The sequence below is a fragment of the Dryobates pubescens genome, chromosome Z, assembly GCF_014839835.1.
Source record: "Dryobates pubescens isolate bDryPub1 chromosome Z, bDryPub1.pri, whole genome shotgun sequence".
Taxonomy (NCBI): domain Eukaryota; kingdom Metazoa; phylum Chordata; class Aves; order Piciformes; family Picidae; genus Dryobates; species Dryobates pubescens.
Genome location: NC_071657.1, coordinates 16,297,829 through 16,318,151, shown reverse-complemented (window position 1 = coordinate 16,318,151; position 20,323 = coordinate 16,297,829). Strand labels below are relative to the sequence as shown.

Here is a 20,323-nt window from a genome sequence, read left to right as displayed (position 1 = left end):
GGGAGCCTCAGTCTGTAGAAGCAAGAGAGGAGAACTGGAGGGATGTGGACATTCCACTGGTCAGTCAGGACCACGTTAGAGATCTCTTATACCAACTAAAGACAAACAAATCTATGGGCCCTGATGGAGCACATCCACAAGTGCTGAGAGAGCTGACTGATACTGTTGCTGATGCTCTCTCCATCGTTTTTGAAAAGCCATGGAGAACAGGAGAGGTGCCTGATGATTAGAAGAAAGCAAATGTCACTCCAGTCTTCAAAAAAGGCAAGAAGGAAGACCCAGGTAACTACAGACCCATCAGCCTCACTTCCATCTCTGACATGATGGGAGTAGCTCATCCTAGAAGTCATCTCTAATCACATGGAAGACGGTTATCAGGAGCAGCCAACCTGGATTACCAAGGGGAGATCCTGCCTGACTAATCTGATAGCCTTCGATGAAACTATGACCAAATGGGTGGATGAGGGAAGAGCAGTGGATGTTATATACCTTGACTTCAGTAAGGCTTTTGATCCTGTCTCCCATAACATCCTCATAGAAAAGCTGAAGAAATGCACCATAGACAGTTGGTCTGTGAGGTGGATTGAAAACTGGCTCAACAGCTCCCAGAGCTTTCATCAGTGGCACAGAGTCAACTTGGAGGCCTGTGGTGTTCCCCAGGGATCAGTACTGGATCCAGTTTTGTCCAAGATCAACAACTTGGATGAGGGGATTGAGAGGACCCTCGGCAAGTTTGCTGATGATACAAAACAGGGGTTTGATGACACCATGTCAGGCTGCACTGCCATCCCACACAATCTGGACAGGCTGGAGACCTGGGTGCAGGCAAACCTCATGAAATTCAATAAGGACAAGTGCAGGGTCCTACATCTGGGGAGGAATAACAACAGGCACCAGTACAGGTTAGGGGTTGGCCTGCTGGAAAGCAGCTCCATGGAGAAAGACCCTGGAGTCCTATTGGACAGCAAGTTCTCCATGGGACAACAATGTGCCCCTGTGGCCAAGAGATCCAATGGTATTCTGGGGTGCCTCAAGAAAAGTGTGTCCAGCAGGTCTAGGAAGGTACTTCTACCCCTCTACTCTGCCCTGATGAGACAACACCTGGAATACTGTGTCCAGTTTTGGGCTCCGCAGTTCAAGAGAAAGACTGCTGGAGAGAGTCATGAGGATGATTAAGGGACTTCAGCAACTCCCCTATGAAGACAGACTGAGATCCCTGGGGCTGTTTAGTTTTGAGAAGACTGGGAGGGGATCTCATCAATGTGTATAAGTATCTGAGGGGTGGGTGTCAAGTGGATGGGCCTCTCTCTTTTCAGTGGTGCACACTAATAAGACAACAAACAATGGGTTCAAACTTCAACATTGAAGATTTCACCTCAACATAAGGAGAAATTTACAATGAAGGCAACAGAGCACTGGAACAGGCTGTCCATCGAGGTTGTGGAGTCTCGTTCTCTGGAGATGGTTCAAAGCCCAACTGGATGCATTCCTGTACAGAAAACCCTAAGCAATCCTGCTTTGGCAGGACAATTGGACTTGATCTCTTGAGGTCCCTTCCAACCTCTAATGTACTGTGATATCCAGAGGAGCAACAAAGCTAGTGAAGGGTTTGGAGAACAAGTCTTACAAGTAGCAACTATGGGAAGTAGGGTTGTTTAGTCTGGAGAAGAGATGGCTAAGGGGAGAACTTCTCACTCTCTACAAGTTCCTGAAAGGAGATGGTAGGGTAGTGAGGCAGGTGTTGGTCTCTCCTCCCTAGTAAAAAGTAACAGGACGAGAGGAAATGGTCTCAAGTTGCAGCAGGGGAGGATTAGATCAGGTATTAGACGAAACTTCCTCACCAAAAGGGTTACAAAACACTGGAATAGGCTCCCCAGGCAGGTGGTTGAATTTCAATCCTTGGAAATATTTAAAAGGACAAAGAGATGTGGTGCTAAGGGACATGGTTTAGCACCAGACTTTATGGCAGAGTTAGATAATGATTGGACTCAATGATCATAAAGGTCTTTTCCAATCAAAACAATTCTGACTGTGAAATGCTAACATAAAAAGTTATCTTCTCTCCATCGTCAGTTAAATGTACCTGCTTATGTCTCTCCTGTTTTGAAGATTTGCAAGCTTTGTTTAATTTGGAAAATCTCTGCATTCTTCAGCTTGCTTCAAGATACTGCAAATTTGCTTTTCTGAAGGGTTATGAATGACATTTTGCAAGCACAGTTCTACATTTGGCATAAAGTAATTGCATATAATCTTTATTTACACTTTCATAGAAAAAGCGTATCTGAAGTTAATTTAGTACTCAAGAAAGTAAGACAGGTCTTTCATCTCTATTTTGAGACTGAGGCAGGCACCAAGAGAAAAGCAGAGTTAAGAAGCTTCTTAAGCAAAAACACACCTTGCCTATAGACAAGGTAATTCAATTCCTTTCTGAAAAAGGCACATGCCTAAATATTGTCCTTTAGAAGAAATATATTATAACATTAGTATTAAAAAATACTTAATATTTAACTACATTTGAGGTGTGGGAGAATGTCCAAAGAAAAGCAATGAAGCTGGTGGAAGATCTAGAGAACAAGTCTTGTCTGGAGCAGCTGAGGGAACTGGAAGTAATTACCCTGGAGAAATGGAGACTTTAACTAAAGCAGTCATAGCAAGGTGGTTTTGATTTGGTATTAGGGAAAATGTCTTCATTGAAATGGCTGTTAAGCATTGGGACAGACTGCCCAGTGAAGTATTTGAGTCACCATCCCTGATGCTGAAAAGACGTGATGCTTAAGGACATAGTTTAGCAATGGACTCGGCAGTGCTTGGTTTACAGTTAGACTCAATGATCTTAATGGATGGTCTTTTCCAACCTAAATGGTTCTATCATTGTAAATTTATTCATTTAGTAATAACAACTTACCTCTCCAGAGATATCCTATCCTATCACTTCTTTAGCTCATCATATATACAACACTAGCATCATCTTCAACTAGTTTGACAAAGTTTCATTAAGAGTATAAGTATTAAAAAAGCTAAAAGACAAGAAATCAGCATCAAATATAAGCTACTTTTATTCCACTACATGGCATGTTTCAAAGATGTCAAAACAGAGAAGGCAGCATGAAGATGTTATGAGACAAGAAAATACATCTTATCTTCTATAGGTAGCTAAGAAAAATAACAATTATTTCCTGAGACATGACCATGAGTACTAGAGACCTAGAGAACATTATTCAACTAAATAGTATTTTCATACAAACTGATTTTGCACAGTACACAAAACATGCAGTTCTTGTTACTACAGACCATGAAAAATTACAAATTGAAAATAAGAGGATTTCAGACAATGACAGCTGTTAATTCCTGTGTTTCTGCACTTTAAAACCACACATACCTTTTCCTAAATGTGTATTTATACTCATGTATCTAGCTGTTCCTGTAAGGCTCTTGTGTTCCCGATATGGTATGTGCTTCTTTGTTTCTGGATCTATATACTCCTTTGCCAACCCAAAATCTATAATGTGAATAATTTGCTGGGTTTTGTTTCCAGGTTGTCCTATTAAGAAGTTCTCAGGTTTTACATCTCTGTATATCAAGTTCTTTGAATGGACATACTCCATACGAGAAATCTTTAAAAAATAAAATACAAAACAACAGTAAGTTTAAGTTTGCCACATAACTTACATTGTTACATAATTTATATTGACTTTGTATTTAGAACAAATCACCCACCTATTACTTTAAACCCAAATGCTATTGTTCTTTGTATGTGGGTATCTCCTAGTTAGTCAATGAAAACTGTACACATCCCCCAAGAAGACACATGATGTGGTGTATTGGAAACGTTCATACATGACATGAAGCAGACTATAACCAAGTTACCTTTAAGAACAGCTGGCACTAATTACATTGTGTACATTAGAACTATAATCAGAAATTATGTCATCAAACACTGAGCAGCAAAGTTCCACGTAGATTGATTATATATCAAAGGCATAAAAAAAACAAACACTGGAAGTTCACCACTGTGCATATAAACCTTTATTCTAGATTAATTTGTTTTCTGATACAATTTGTATGTTCAGAAAGGAACAAGAAGTATTAACTAAAGATGACCTGTGGACTTGTGATGATTTGAGCATTTAAAAAGACAAACAAAAAAGCACCCCACAACTTTGATGGTTTGCTTATAGATAAGCTGAATATGTCTACAGTTGCAGGCCTATTATGCAATTACAGTTGTGTTTTAAACAACTATTTTTGCACATTGTGGGTACCCTATTTAGGGAAGTAGAGAAACAGTATCATTAATATTTTATAAGGACTTATTTAGAAATCACTGCATCAAGTTAAACATGCACAGCCTCATTTCTTTCTCTTTCCACTTCAACCCTCCCTCGGGTGGGAACCAAATCAGGACGAGGCAAAAAAAAAAAAACCCTCATGAAACAATTTTCTCTCTTTTAGTATTTCTGCAAAGCTTTGGGGGATTTTGTTTGGTCTTTCTTTCTAACAATTCCCAGAAAATGTATTTTTGCTATTTAGGCATCCCATCACCCAAGTTTTTTCCTGGACTACAACTGTTTTTATTTCATGATAGTTTTCATGCATAGAATATGTCAAAACTAAAATTAACTATTTTGAGCTGTAACTACAAATACTCAGAAGGAACAATGAAACTGCATTCATGCAATGATTCTTGCAAAACTAGAACAAAGTAAATGAAAGTGATCTAAACCAGTCTTTCTTCTAAAACAGTATCCCAGGTTCTTTAGAAGCTACCAATATCAATTTAAAACACAGGAACTACAAATTGTGTAAGTGAAATAAGCATTTAATCCCTTGAAGACTGACTTAGTTATTCTAATGAATACTCAGATTAACAACTTATCTACTTACCAACTGTATGGCTATCATAAGAACCGTTTTAAGGGAAAATGTCCTACCACACAAGTCAAATAAATCTTCCAAACTAGGTCCAAGTAGTTCTATCACCATAGCATTATACTTGCCACATGGGCCAAAATAGTAAACCTGAGGTATTCCATCTGTAAAATGAAGGCACAAAGTAATTATAATGGGTAAATAACATTAATGAACATATCAATAACCTTTTTACCCAATTTCAAGTTGATCTGAAGTAAAATATATTTTTCATAAAAAAAAGCAGTTAAAACCTCCTAAAAACTATAGGTAAAAGATGAAACAGGACAACTAGTTCCATTAAATATTTTGACTATTACATGTTTGACTTGTGAAAGATTTAAAGCTTTCTTAATTAAAAAGTCAGACAAAAATATGTTGGGTTTCATAACAGCAAAGTGGAACAGGGTTTTAAAATGAAGAAGGGCTTCAATAAGATGCTTTTCAAATAAATACATATTTAAATTAAGGCTATGACTAACCTACATTCAGGAATAAGCCCACCTTAATATCAATACAAATAATTTAAGAATCCGAAAGGAATTAATGAATAATCCTCAAGTTACTAGAAAGTACTTCCTGAAAGAGTATTTGACAAAATAAATGCAAGAATTAAAAAAAACAAACTAGAAATGTTTGATATTCTCAAGCACTGTATTCACAACTGCACTAGCAATAATGCCACATTCTGTCTTCATGTATCTTCATATATACTCATCTACACTATCAATGTAGTGATTAGAGTATATATATCTCTTATAAAAATTAATACAAAAATATCCTGCACTTCTGGAATTTCTAGCTTCAGATAAACAACTGCCTTAAGAAGCCAGGCAACTCAGAAGTTTAAAATACTGTTTTTAAAGCCTTATGATCCAGTTTTACTTCCACCTTTTTGTACATATGCATTGTGTGCCCATGTAATTAGAAAAGCATGACATCATTGCACTTCCTCATACACACAAGACTTCCTCAGTTACAGAATCACAGAATGTTAGGGGTTGGAAGGAACCTCAGAAGATCATCTAGTCCAATCCCCTTGCCAGAGCAGGATCACCTAGAGACGACCACACAGGAACACATCCAGAAGGTTCTTGAATGTTTCCAGAGAAGGAGACATTCAGCAGGATGGCTTTCATTAAGGAAGCTAGTTACCTTGAAGTTTTTAGTTGATTGTTCTCTAGTATGCATCTCATTTTCTCTAAATAACCAGTTCTCTAAAAGTGTACTTGTCCTTTCCTGTGTGCTTTTTCTATGGTGTCTTTTATTACAATACTGTACTATCGAGAACTACAAGATCTATTTTTAGAACACTCTAATGATTAAACACTGGATTTTGCCTTCCTTCTCCACAGATCAAATGCAAGTATGAAAATAAAGACATCAGTGAATCTAGGTGTCATTTAAGGGACATCAGGTCTCAAGTTTTTCACACCTTACTAAAGTGCTATTTGCACTCAGAGCACCAATTTTTAATTGTATCCACTACAGCTCTGGGTAAAAAACTCCAACTCACAATTTTACCAAAAAAGAAACTGAATGTAGCATTTTTGTTAATCTTTCCCTACAAGTACCAAAGACAAAAACATAATGCCTTAAGAGTTTAACAGTTCCATTTTCTGAAAACTAAAGCTTCCATTTATGTATGATTACAGCCATACCTACGCTAATACACGTATTCACATGCATAATCACAACCACTTTGGAAAGCTTACTGCTAGTAATGAAACACTGTACACTGCCTCAGAACACAGTAAAACCAACAAAAAAATCACCCACAATCATCAGATAAAGGATCAGAAAATATATTTGTACACGTAAGGGGATTTCATTAACTGTAAGTTTCCTGTCTTGCCTCTACTTTGCAGTATTATGAAATCACACATGGAAATGTGGATCTATCTGCAGTAGTAAAATGCAGTTCTGAAAAAGATGCACAAGAATGTAAGCCCCCATTAAAAAAAACAAACAAACAAAAAAACAAACAAAAAAACCCACACAGCCACACAAAAAACCCCACGCACCACAAAAAAAACACCACCACCACTTTGTCTTTTGAAAAGAAACAAAATCACTGGAAAAAATACCATTTGTAATGGTCTGGAACGCATCCTGAGAATCTATTTTCATATTTCCACATTTGAAGACATTAACTTCAAAATATTTTAAAGAGAAGTTACTCTCCTCTATTACCACTGCATCTGCTCTGCTTCTTAATAGCATTTTAATGTATTAGACATACTTCAAAAATACAGATGACAGAAGACATCTCAACTTTGTCTACATTTACAGAATTAATTTGCATGACTATATGGTACTAAAAGATTAAACACTTGTAGAAGGGCGTTTGTGACACTGACAGACTTGTAGGCAGAGCTGCCAGTTTCAGAACTGTGCTTACAGAGATGCCAAAACCAACATTTAATATTTCATTCTGCCACACTGTATCATGAAAGTACTACAGCAAATCCTATGAAGCATACATCCAGGGAAAGAAATATGCATTTCAGCTGTGATAAATTTCATTTTATTTTACATGGCAAGAACATTACTTATTCCACCCAGAACATTTGATCTTCTGATCAGAAGAAAACTTGAAAATATCCCCAAATTGTTTAGCATGTTGTTGCTGACATCTGCAAGGCAGATAAGAAATATTACATCTAAAATCTCCCATGTTTGTGAAGTTATTTCATATTAACAGTTCAAAGTAAGAGATGTTTGGGGGTTAATCTGGCTTAGGTTTTGGGCTTTTTTAGTCACAGCAATTTTAATAATTTAGCTTAAAAACAATAACCAAACATCATTCTGTTACTTGCATTTTCTCTACGTCTCTATAGATATTCAGAAGAAACAAAAGTCAGAAAGATCCACGTTAGCAATAAATGGCATCTGAGGTTTTCCTGTAAGCTCTTACATTTATTTATTTTTTTTTTAAGGTTAAGTTAGAAAAAGAAACCTTACTTCTAGGAAATTAATATTTCACTCTATTGTTGACAAGATATTTCAATACATATTACCCGTTAAGAGCATCTGTTTTATTTCCATTCAGAATTAGTCTGCCTTCAACTACTGAGACCCTCTGGGGCAAGATTATAAGGAGGAAATACTGGGAACTTCTAAGACATCCCAGCCTTCTTTTTGTAAAAACGTTAGAGAAATCAGTGCTCTTGAGTACCTGGCTGAATAATTACTCTGCTTACAATTCAAGACCCCTCAAAAATCCCATTTAAAAGGTACACAAACACCCCCAAAATTATGTGCAGAATTCAAGGCTTTGAACAGTGCTGTCACTATAAAGTTATAAGTAACTTTTTATTCTTCCACTAATGAAGAAACTTACTTGTGGACAAAAAAGTATCACACAGTCCCACTAAATTACATTAACACTAAAACACTTAATTCATTTCTAAATTTACAACACTGAATACCATAACCTTATTTTTACATATGAATTGCAGTTGTTTATCCCCAGATATTTAGACTTGAATGGACTCAATTTACTAAAGCTACCCACAATACTTTATGTAACTGCCCTGTAAAAAATCTGTAAATTTGTTTTAAACTAGCATGATTTTCAACCCCATTTTACAAAAACAAGGATGCCTTAACTTGGAAGTTCACTTCTTGAATACTGCTTGGATTCCAGTTTTTCTCTAGAAAAGTTAATTTTCATTAGGCAACTAAAATACTTCTCCTGTTATGTCACTGTTTTCCAAAACTGAGCACACAGACCCAACAAGTGTGCAAGAGTCTCCACTGAGGTGCTGGAAAAAAAGAAAACTTATTTAATATTAGCAAAGCTTAATTTGTGTTTTTATTAGATAAATATATCTGACTTGACACTGGAGCTCTCAGTCAGATGGTTGTCACATATGGTGTGCACAGTAGAGATTTTGGCATAAGAGTGGAATGCCTAGATGACAGCACTGCACTCATTTATTCCCTCACTTTCGGCTTATTATAGTTCAGTGTGTGCACTGTTAAGCACATTTATGGATTACATTGTCCAGTTTTCACTAAACTACCCCTCACAAAAGGGGACAATTAGCATAAATCGGTTACTACAAAGACACTACAGAGTAAAGATAATACTACCAATGCTAACACGAAGAAGTAAGGAAACAGCAGCTGACACTCCTACACCTTGCATAATCTTATTTTCAAGAATAATTTCTTGAAAAGCTAACCACAGAAGGCCTACTACCTTTCAGAAAACTGCACTAAGTATTCTGCATAATTATCCTCTTGTGATGAAAATTGTGCATCAAAATACCAGAATAAAAAAAATATTATCAAAAAATCAAATAAAGAGCACATACTATGCAGTTTTTTCCCTTCAACTCTATACACTGCATATACACAGACTTGTACTTTGCTTCATAAACAGAGACTGCAAAAGGAAAACAAATTTTTTTTTTCCTAGTCCCAGTTTCTTAGTGGTGAGTAATGGGTCACTGAATGGAACGACTTGCACTTATTGCAGAGGAAAAAAATTACTTACAAATAAACAGTTAATTGTGAATAGTTCATTCAGCCAAATGCTAGAAAGGGCTGTCATAAACCAAGAAAAAGTCCCAGCAATACTTCTTCATAGTTTTTGTTGGACTATACTTAAAAAAAAAAATATTGTAAATACCATCATTCATTTAAACATAAATATTAGCATATCCACATAAATGAGCAGCCAAACCTTCATTATATAGTATATCAGCAACAACAGAACCAAAAACTGAGTCAGCTTTTCCCCCAACAACACAGCAAAACCATAGCAGTCACCAGTACATAAACAGTGCATATGAATAGACATCTCCCCTGTTAAGAGATTATTTGATTCATCCTAAGTGCTTGTAACATTATAGCATTCTTTTCTATGCCCTATATTTTTTTTAGTAGATTAAAACACACATCAACTAACTGCTTATCATTTATTCTCCTGCATAGCAGCAACAAAGCAGGAAAATATAAAGTAGGACAACACTACCAAAAAATCATAATAAATTAGCTTTCAGATTAACAGCAAATTTCACATTTTCACCTACCTACCCCAGGAGTATACAGCTCAAAGCAACATTCCTGTGAAGTTACTAAAAAAATTCATTTTTGCATTTATACTGAGTGACTGTTAGCAAGGTGCATGGTCAGATTGTGAAATCAGACAACTCACACACAAGAACTCACAAAACATTACTTACGCATGTAAAACTAAGGACTCCCCCTGAACTACTTGGCATCTCTGTAGTTAAAAATTAGGCACTTTATCTTCACATTTTATTGTTACTGACTGTTAAAAATGCACTTGGTTTAGAAATTAAATTCTATTCTAAAATCTGAAGCTCCAGTAAATTACTACTTTTTTAAAGTAAATTAGTATGTTTGCACATGTATCACAGAGAGTACTCTTGGAAAAGCTTTAACTCACTTAAAACCCTGGTAACTTCCATAATTTTGATCCTATAAACAACAGCCAATGCAGGATGCTAACCTCAAAATGTTTTGAAAAAATATTAAATGGGGTAAGTTATATTGGTTTATTTTACATTGTTAATTTACTTCTAACACTAGTGGACTTGTTATTGATATACAACTTCATGATACAGTACAATATCTACTAAATAATTAAAATATACCAATTGAGATAGTAATTAAGAGATCATACAGTAATTTTGTCCTGGGAAGAGTTATAGCATAGCACAGATGCTGACACACTGACAAAACCATGCTGAGCTGCATCTTCATCCACAGGCTGAATTGCAAACAGGATAGCTATAGCCACAGGGATGAGCTAGAGATGACCTCAATAGCAGTCTGAAATCCCACTGTCTTCACCCATATAAAAGCCAGAATTTTAGTGATTCACAGTGAAAGACAGAAGAAAAATATAACCCATCGCTATCCTAAATACAGCCTTCCTTTGTCGGAAGCTCATGCATTCTATATCCTGAATAGAGTTGTAGTTTAAAGAATAAAAAGTAAAATTAAAAGGTGTTAATTGAACATTCAAATCTCACACACACACTCAAGATGGTCTGAACTGAAGTTCGATGAAGTAACACATATTCATTATGATAAATATTTGTGTTTACCTACAGGAAAAATCACTGAACACTGAAGTACTGAACTTCATTCTTAGCCTTCAGCCCACGGAACACCTTTTCAACACAGAAAACAAATTAAAAAAAACTATAAACAGCAATGTCTACCAGTCAGCATTAAATTGGTAGTAGTGTTCAATCTCAAGCCCTAAGGCAGTCTGCCACCAAAAAGTAAACTAAAATCAGACATTCAAAGTATTTCAAACTAACTTTCCTCTGCCAAAACCAAAATAGCCATCTCTGAAACATTAATATAGTGGTTTCAGAAGCAAGGTATTCCACAGCCAATCAGACCTTTTCCTCCTCTAAAAATGAAAAATGAAAAAAAGTGAAAAATTAAACTCTTAACAATGGGCATCCCTTGTTGATACAGACAGGTACTTAAAAGCACTGCAGCATTGCCAGCACAAGCTCTCCTAAAGCAGGTTAAGCAGCAGGAGGCACCTGCCATTCTTTTGTCCAACTTGCCAGATGGATGAGTACAAAAACAGTCCACTGACTTGTAAACACTCCCAGACAGCATGATTAATGACCAACAGATTTATTAAGAGATGTTAGGAAAACCAGTAAACATTAAATAATTTACTCTCTTCACCACAACACACAATAATATGCAGATTCCTCATTGCAAAAGGAAACTGAACCACCCAGTACTTCACTGTGAAAGAATTAAACCATCTTCAAAATTTTTCACTGGTAAGGATTTTAAATTAAAAACAAAAATCCACCTTTAAAAAAAAATAATCTTCAGCTTTTTTGCTCAGTACTCAAATTGAGCCAGTAATTATTGATTGCATACCCACCCCCCCCCAAAATCAGTTCTACTTCTACAGCTTATCTTCTTAGTGTGAGAAAAAATGAAGGTGTAAAATATTAATATAAAAACTATTTAGAGTACAAAACTTTTCTATTAATTCCATAAATTTTAAATGCCACTTCCTCCAAGCCCAAGATAGATGCATTCCCTAGAGAAAAAAAATCAGGTAGGTATACTAGGAGACCTGTATGGAGGAGCAAGGAGCTTGTGAAGGAAATCTCACGGAAGAAATTTACAGTTCATGGAAGAAGGGACTTGTCACTTCAGAGAACTATAGAGAAGTAGTCAGGGCATGTAAGAAGGCAAAAGAAAGGTCAAAGCCCTCTTACTTTACTTACTTACTTTACTGAAGCTGGCAAAGGAAGTACAAGAGAACAAGAAGGGCTTCTTCAAATATATCAGTAGGAAAAGGAAGAACAGGGAAAGTGTGGGCCCACTTCTGAACAAGGAGGCAGCCCTGATAACTGAGGATTCAGAGAAGGCAGAGTTGCTAAATACCAGCCCCTGTGAACTCCAGACCTTGGATGAAGGAGAGAAAGCCTGGAGGAGGGAAGACTCTCCACTAGTCAATGAAGACTGGGTTAGGGATCATATTGATCACAAGTCCATGGGGCCTGATGAGACACACCCAAGAGTGTTGAGAGAGCAACTTGATGTTGTTGCTCTACCGTTCTCCATCATTTTGCAAAATCCTGGCAGACAGGAGAGGTGCCTGAGGACTGGAGGAAAGCCAGTGTCACTCCAGTCCTCAAAAAGGGCAAGAAAGAGGTTCCAGGAAACTACAGACCAGTGAGCCTCACCTCCATCCCTGGAAAAATGATGGAGCTGATCATTCTGGTGGTCATCTCTAGGCACATGGAAGAGAAAGTGATGATCAGGAATAGTTAGCGTGGATCTACCAAGGGGAAGTCATACTTGATTAATCTGATAGCGTTCTATGACATCATAACCAAATGGGTATACGCAGTCTACCTTGACCTTAGTAAGGCTTTTGACACTGTCTCCCATAACATCCTTGTAAGCAAGCTCAGGAAGTGTGGGATAGAACAGACAGTAAGATGGACTAGTAACTGGTTACAAAATAGAGTGCAAAGAGTGGAGGTTAATAGTGCCAAGTTCAGCTGGAGAGTCGTAACTAGTGGAGTCCCCCAGGGATCAGTGCTGGGTCTGGACTTGTTCAACATCTTCATCAATGACACTGATGAGAGGACAGAGTGTCTGCTCAGCAAGTTGCTGATGATACCAAACTGGGAGGCTTGACTGATACACCTGAAGGCTATGCGGCCATTCGGCAAGACCTGGACAGCCTGGAGAGCCAGGCAAAGAGCAACCTAATGAGGTTCAACAAGGATAAGTGCAGAGTTCTGCACCTGGGAAGAAATAAACTGCACCAGCACAGAATAGGAGGTAATCTGCTAGAGAGCAGCCCTGTGGAAAAAGACCTGGGAGTCCTGGTGGACAAGAAGTTATCCATGGGACAGCAATGTGTCTTTGTGTCCAAGAGGGCCAATGGTATCATGGGGTGCATTAAGAGGACTGTGTCCAGCAGACTGAGGGAGATTACCCTCCCCCTCTACTCTGCACTAGTGAGACCCCACCTGGAATATTGCCTCCAGTTCAAGAGGGCCAGGGATCTGCTTGATCCCTGGCTACAACAATCATTAAGGAACTGTAGCACATACCTTATGAACAAAGGCTGAGAGACCTGTTTTTTTTTCAGTCTGGAGACAAGACTGAGAGGGGATCTAATACATGCATATAACTGAGGGTTGTGAGTCAAGAAAGAAGGGACAGACTCTTCTCATTTGTGCCCTGTGACAGGACAAGGGGCAATGGATAACTACATGTGGCCGTTTGACGCTGTGCCTTTAAGAAAGGGGCACACTGGCTAAATGTTTGTAAAATATTTTGGTATTCTAAACGAATTTCATTGGCCAAGGATTGTGGGAGGTCAGATTGGACCCGGGGGAGCTGGGAACTTTCTCTCAGTCTTCCTTCCTTCGCTGTCCCTTTCGGCTGGATCTGCTTCTGGGATTCTGGCCAACTAAGATAAGATACTAACTCCCTGTGCAAGGCCTTTATTCTTTTCCTGCCCTGTTAACTGTCCTCGTCTCTTCTTCTACCTCCTTTGGGGGAGAAGGGAGGTAGGGGGTTGAAGGGGGCACAGGGGGAAGCCCCCTCTGTGGGGGGTCTGGTTTCTGGTTGAGTTCATTTGCTGTATATTCCTGTATATATTGTAAAATACCTGTGTTTGTTGTGTTGCATCTAATCTGTTTCCTTGTAAAATATAATCTCATTTCTCCGACTGGGTTTAGCCGTGGTCTCTTTCTCAGTGGGGGAGGGAAAGCAGAGCCTTTCCTTTCAAACCACCACACACTCTTTTTATTGGCGCCCAACGTGGGGCAGCGAAGGAATTAAGTAATTAAGTTGATTTATTGCTTGTCTCAGCTGGAGAAACGAAATGAAGGTGCTCTGGGTTTTAGAACGTTTATTCTTCTCGGTCTGTGGCATGTTGGTCTACCGGTACTGCATCGGGTTGATGTTAGACCAGATAGGTAAATATTTAATGCGTAAAATCTATTTGTGGTTCATGCATAGGATCCAGCTGTTGTATAAACACTGTTTGGGTTTTTTTCGGCTCACTAATTACGGCAATAGAACGTCTTCCACTTTGCCGATCGAGATAAGGGAGTTTAACACTTCAGGAGGTCAAAGAGTAACTTTAAGTGCTGGCTGGGATCTTAAGGTGATTTATTTGACGGGTGTAATCCTGCTGTCGCTGATAATTAATGTCTATCTGCTGTGGGCTCTATATAGAGAGAAAAAGGTTTCTCGACCATGTTTTGTGATTAAGCAAAAATCTAGGAAGCGTAGGCGTTCCTCTAAATCTGCCCCAGAGTCCTCGAGTGATGAGGAAGGGGCTGCGTCAGTTAGAAAAATAGCAAAACCTATTGGAAAAGCTGCGTTAAATGCTCCACTCTATGACTTTGGCAAGCAGCCAGGGGTGGCTCCCATTCCCAAGATGGCGACCGGTAGTGAGGCAAGGTCATTTCCGTCCGCCATGACAGGACCGGAAGGGGCCCCCACGGCGGCTGATTTAGATCAGGACCTGTCAGCTTCTATCAGGATGGCTGTAAATTCAAACACAGCTCCAGTTAAACAAGTAGCAGTCTTAAAGACCAGAGGTGGAAAGGCCAAAGCTGATCCAGGAGCTAGTGGAGCTAATGGAGGAGAAGAGCAGGAGACTGATCCTGGTGAGGGAACCTCTGCTAGGAAAGTGCCTGCTGAAGATGAGGAGAAGATTTGTCTTAGAGATATAGCTGAGTTATTGAGATCATCACAGGATGGAGATGCAGCTAAGACAGCAGCTGGCAGTGGTGCTTTTCAGCTTAAAGAGATCCTTAGGAGAGTGACAGCAGGATTATGGGGACAAAATGTTCAGGAAGATGTGATAGATGAGGAAGAGGATGACCTGCAGAGCTGCTCGTCACCAAGGGAGGAGATTCGCAATGTCCGCAAAGATTACCTCAGAGCAGATAAGGAACCCATCCTATCTTGGCTTGCTAGGTGTTATGATACAGGTGCTCCAGCTCTAATAGTTGGAGACAAGTCAGCAGCCCAGCTAGGAACTCTCTCAAAGGATAATGGAATAGATAGACATCTAGCCAGGATTCTCGGTAAGGTTAATCTGTGGATACGCCTTTTAATGGCGGTTTCCCTGAGATACCCTTCCCGAGATGATCTTCCATGGAATCCTAAGCCCTGGACTACCATAGATGAGGGAATTAAGCGTCTGAGAGAGTTTGCCATTAGAGAGATACTCTATGGTGACCATGATACTCTGAACCCTGACGATATTCCTGTGGCAGCTGGTCTTGCTAAAAAGCTCATCAAGCTTGCTCCTTCCAATTATGCAAACATTTTGGCAAGCAGAATTGTGGCAAGAAATTATGGTGGAGATCCTCCTACGGTTGGCCAATTCACTGATCAACTAAGACAATTGGATGATAGCATGACACGTGTTTCTTTGGTTTCAGCCATTAAAGCTCTGTCTAGTGAGATAAAGGATTGCATGAGAGAGCTGAAGGATGAAATCAAAGATTCCATATGCCAATTGGCACAAAGAGATAATTCCAATTCTTCCTCCAGGTGGGTGCAGGTTTCAGCTGTGAGGAATAGACGTCCTCAAAGGGGGTCATTCCAAAACAGGCCAAACCAAAACAGACCACCAAGGCAATCACATAGGACCATTTGGATAACTCTACGTGATCAGTTTGGTGAGAACATGAACAGATGGGATGGCCAACCAACTTCTAATCTTTTCAGGAGACTGAGGGAACTGCAAAGTGGCAGAACCCAGGGTAGCAATACCAGAAGGGTAGCTGTTACTTCCACAGTTCCCCAGGACAACAATGACAGCTCCAACAGTGACTCCAGTTCTAACACTGCACAGTGTGCTCGTTGCACCTGTGGAAATGTTCCCCACAATTAGGGGTGCCCTGCCTCCCGCCAGGGGGAGGAGAGGGATAATGGAGATAACAGAATCTATTGGGATGTGTACATCCAGTGGCCTGGCACTTCACACTTTCGGAAGTACAGGGCCTTGGTTGACACAGGAGCTCAGTGCACCATATTGCCATCAAATTATCAGGGATCAGAGTCTATAACTATTCTGGGAGTCACTGGTGGATCTCAAGAGTTAAGTAAGGTAGAGGTTAATATAAGTTTAACTGGTAAGCAGTGGAAGAAGCATACAGTTGTGACCGGACCTGATGCACCTTGTATTTTGGGAATTGATTTTCTGAGAGAAGGGCGTTTCAAGGACCCTAAAGGTTACAAATGGGCTTTTGGAGTAGCTTCTGTAGAAATTGATGGACAAAAGCTGAAGCTGTCTGCTAGACCTGAACTCTCTGATGAATCTGCAGTTGTGGGACAACACAAGATTCAGGACATTAAATTGCCGGTTGCTTCTCAGACTGTGCATCACAGACAATACAGAACCAACCGTGACTCTTTGTTGCCCATTCAGAATCTGATTCGTCAGTTGGAGAGTCAGAAAGTCATCAGCAAAACTCATTCACCTTTCAACAGTCCAGTGTGGCCTGTGCGAAAGCCGAATGGAGACTGGCGTCTGACAGTGGACTACCGAGCCCTGAATGAAGTAACTCCACCTATGAGTGCAGCAGTACCAGACATGATGGAACTCCAGTATGAGCTGGAATCCAAAGAGGCCAAATGGTATGCTACCATAGACATTGCTAATGCCTTCTTCTCTATTCCCATAGCAGAGGAATGCAGGCCTCAGTTTGCTTTCACGTGGAGAGGAATCCAATACACTTTCAACAGACTGCCGATGGGCTGGATCCACAGCTCCAGCATCTGTCATGCAGTGATCCACGATGCTCTGGAGGAAGGTGGTGCTCCAGAACACATCCAGTTCATCGATGATATCATCGTCTGGGGTAAAACTGCTGAGGAAGTCTTTGAGAAAGGCAACAAAATCATGGACATTCTTCTGAATGCAGGTTTTGCCATCAAAAAATGTAATGGGTTGGGGCAGATCCCCTCCCCACCACAGGCAGAAATAACGACTCAGGCAAACGGATTGCAAAAGTGATGAAAGTTTAAATAGAAAGCAGTGAATGTTACAGAACACCCAAAGCGCAGTGACAAAGAAAGATCCCATCCCCACCTGAGGGTGCATCCAAAACCCCCAGGGCTCCTTCTTCCCCCTCCCTCTGCTGGGCTAGTCTCAGCTGGCCAGGCCTGAGACTGCCCATCCCCCTGTGGCCTTGGGCCCAATCAGGCCCATGGCCGGGAGATCTCTCCCCCAGTTACCAAGTCTCGGAGAGGGAAGGAAAGAGGAAGTGCCAGACTCCGCACTGGATCTTATAGTGGTGCAAAGAATTATGGTAGGAAATACACAATTTCCTGTGTCCATCCCTCTGGGCTGGACTTCTGGACACAGGAAGTGAATGCACCAGGGGGGCACCCAGCTCAAACTGCAACACTACAGCACAAGAAGTTCCACCACAGCATGAGGAAGAACTTTAAGGATCAGAGAGCACTGGAAAAGGCTCCCCAGAGAGGCTGTGGAGTCCTCCTCCTCTGGAGACCTTCAAGACCCATCTGCATGCATTCCTGTGTGACCTATCCTAGATTACATGGTCCTGCTCTAGCAGGGGGATTGGACTTGATCTCCAGAGGTCCCTTCCAACCCCTAACATCCTGTGATCCTATTTCTAGTGTTCTTTAATGACTACTGAAATTCTCAAGTTCAGCCATTGGCTGCTCTCTTGTCACTTGGAGACTAATGGGTCACCTCATTAATGTTTGTAAACACATAAAAGGTGAGTACCAAGAGGATGGAGTCAGGCTCTTCTTTGGGGATGCCCAGTGACAGGTCAAGGGGTAATGGGTGGAAGTTGAGGCAAAGGAACTTCCATGCAAACATGAGGAAAAATTTCTTCACTGTGAAGGTGATGGAACACTTGGAACAGGCTGCCCATGGGCATTGTGAAGTCTCCCTCTCTGGAGATATAGAAAACCTATTTGGATGCATTCCTGCACGACCTGGTATAGGTGATCCTTCTCTGGCAGGAGGACTGGACTAGATGATCTTTCGAGGTACCTTCCAACCCCTAACAATCTGTGATACTGTAATAAGCTCTTCATAAATACTGAGGATAGCTAGTAACTCATCAGCTTTATATCTCAGTTTTCATCCCAAAAGTCTCCATCTTCCTGCATGCATCATTCTCTTACAATACTTGAATAAAATTCATAACGTTGGTACAACCAACAAATAGGATTAAAGACTGATGGATAACCCAAGTAAAGCAGACTTTGATGTGCCTATGTTCTTACATTAAACGCTGTTCTGCAAACAAAATGGAAAAAAAAAGTTACATTTGCAAATGTTTTTCACAGGGAACATTCCCCTACCTCCACTACACAGCTCCATATCAATTTTAGATAGTTGGGTTTCACACAGCTGGCTACTGTCCATAACTTGTGGGTTGTTTTGTCTCACTAGTTGAGCAATTCAGATCTCTGATTTCCACTTACAAGCTATTTCACAGTGCTACTCTATCACAGGTTGACTATTTACAACTACCTACAAAAAAATTTAACTCTGCATCTAAGAACAGGAATAGACAATGTCATATCTTGCTAAGAGCCATCTCCAAAGATTCCTCTTTGCAGAGTATTTGTTCTACAGCATTACGTTTCCCTAGAGACAGTCCTCAAAAGAAGAGCACCTTGATAGCTACCTAAACAGAGAACCACTATCCAGTCTGTACATCAAAGAATGTATGTCCTGAATTTTTGAGAGACAGTGTTTTAAAAGTATTAAAATTCATCACAACACACATGGAAGTGGTAGGGGCATGTTCATTTTGTATTCCATGACTTTCAGAGACAACTTTTCAGCTTGAATAGCATTCCATTGTAGATTAAGAACAAGTTCAAAATCACCGTTATGAAATCCATGCTGCCTCTGATAGAAACAAGAGTGTGTATGTAGAAAACAATTATTTTATACAATAAACTAATTAAACATTAATTAAAAATGGGAAAAGTAACTAATCACAAGAACCCTGAAAAAATTAATCTGGCAATTAAAGGACTGTTTTCAAATAAAATATCTAAGCTTTCTTCCTAGGAAAGAACCAATTTAGGTAAGATTTGTACTCAACTTCCTAGTTTAAGAAGCTTCACATATTACAGAACAGAGTTCTGTGAAAGACACAAAAACCAGTAAGAATTTTCAGGTATCACTCACCTATAAAAGCAAAATGTGATAAATGGATCACTGAATAGACCATAGTAAGAATGGTTCTGGGTGTAAAACCAGAGGGGAGCAAAAGGAGAAATTCAAATCTTAAACTGCATTTAAACTATCTTTTTGAAGTATTTAAGAGGCTTAAAACTAGTAAGAAATTATATATCAATGGAAATAAAGTAGAACTGATACTGAAGCTATTGAAACATCATAGCAATTTTAAACAAAAATATGTGATTGGTAAATCAGCTGTTTGAATAAAGACTGTGAATGACCAATGCATTGGGACTAAGCTAAGATTGTTTAGTTTAAGGTATATCCATATGAAAAAGTTCTGTGACATTTGAGACATAAGGATTTGTCTTAGGATTTCATAGACACACTTTAAAGAATAGAATAAAAAGTCTTACCACACTAGAAAAATTTATATTACTCCACTGACTCATTGGGCTTTTCCCTGCTTTAGGTAACTAAAGATTGTTTGTTACATAGATTTATACCTTTAAACCAGAAAAAGTCTGTGAAAAAGATGATCCTGGATTAAACCACGGTAAAACATATCACACTGCTTTTTACCTCCAGATCCTAGCTGCTTGTAGAATCTGTATTCCAAATGTAGCTGTGGTGCTCTCGACTTCATTGGCTCCTGATTTAAAAACAAAAACAACATTTAAAACAAAGCCTCACTGCCAAAGCCTATGAACTAACACACTACCT

General features: G+C 39.4%; 1 protein-coding gene across 3 annotated transcripts in view; it reads right to left on the bottom strand.

The window, feature by feature from the left end:
- CSNK1G3 (casein kinase 1 gamma 3) overlaps window positions 1-20,323 on the bottom strand; it is a 64,134-nt gene that overhangs the window by 35,061 nt on the left and 8,750 nt on the right. For all 3 annotated transcript variants that reach the window (XM_054178542.1, XM_009900648.2, XM_009900650.2), the window contains exons 3-5: window positions 20,183-20,252; window positions 4,885-5,033; window positions 3,380-3,614 (exon numbers count right to left, since the gene is read on the bottom strand). In XM_054178542.1, the coding sequence (XP_054034517.1) occupies window positions 3,380-3,614; window positions 4,885-5,033; window positions 20,183-20,252 (454 nt within the window). The remainder of the gene's footprint in view (window positions 1-3,379; window positions 3,615-4,884; window positions 5,034-20,182; window positions 20,253-20,323) is intronic.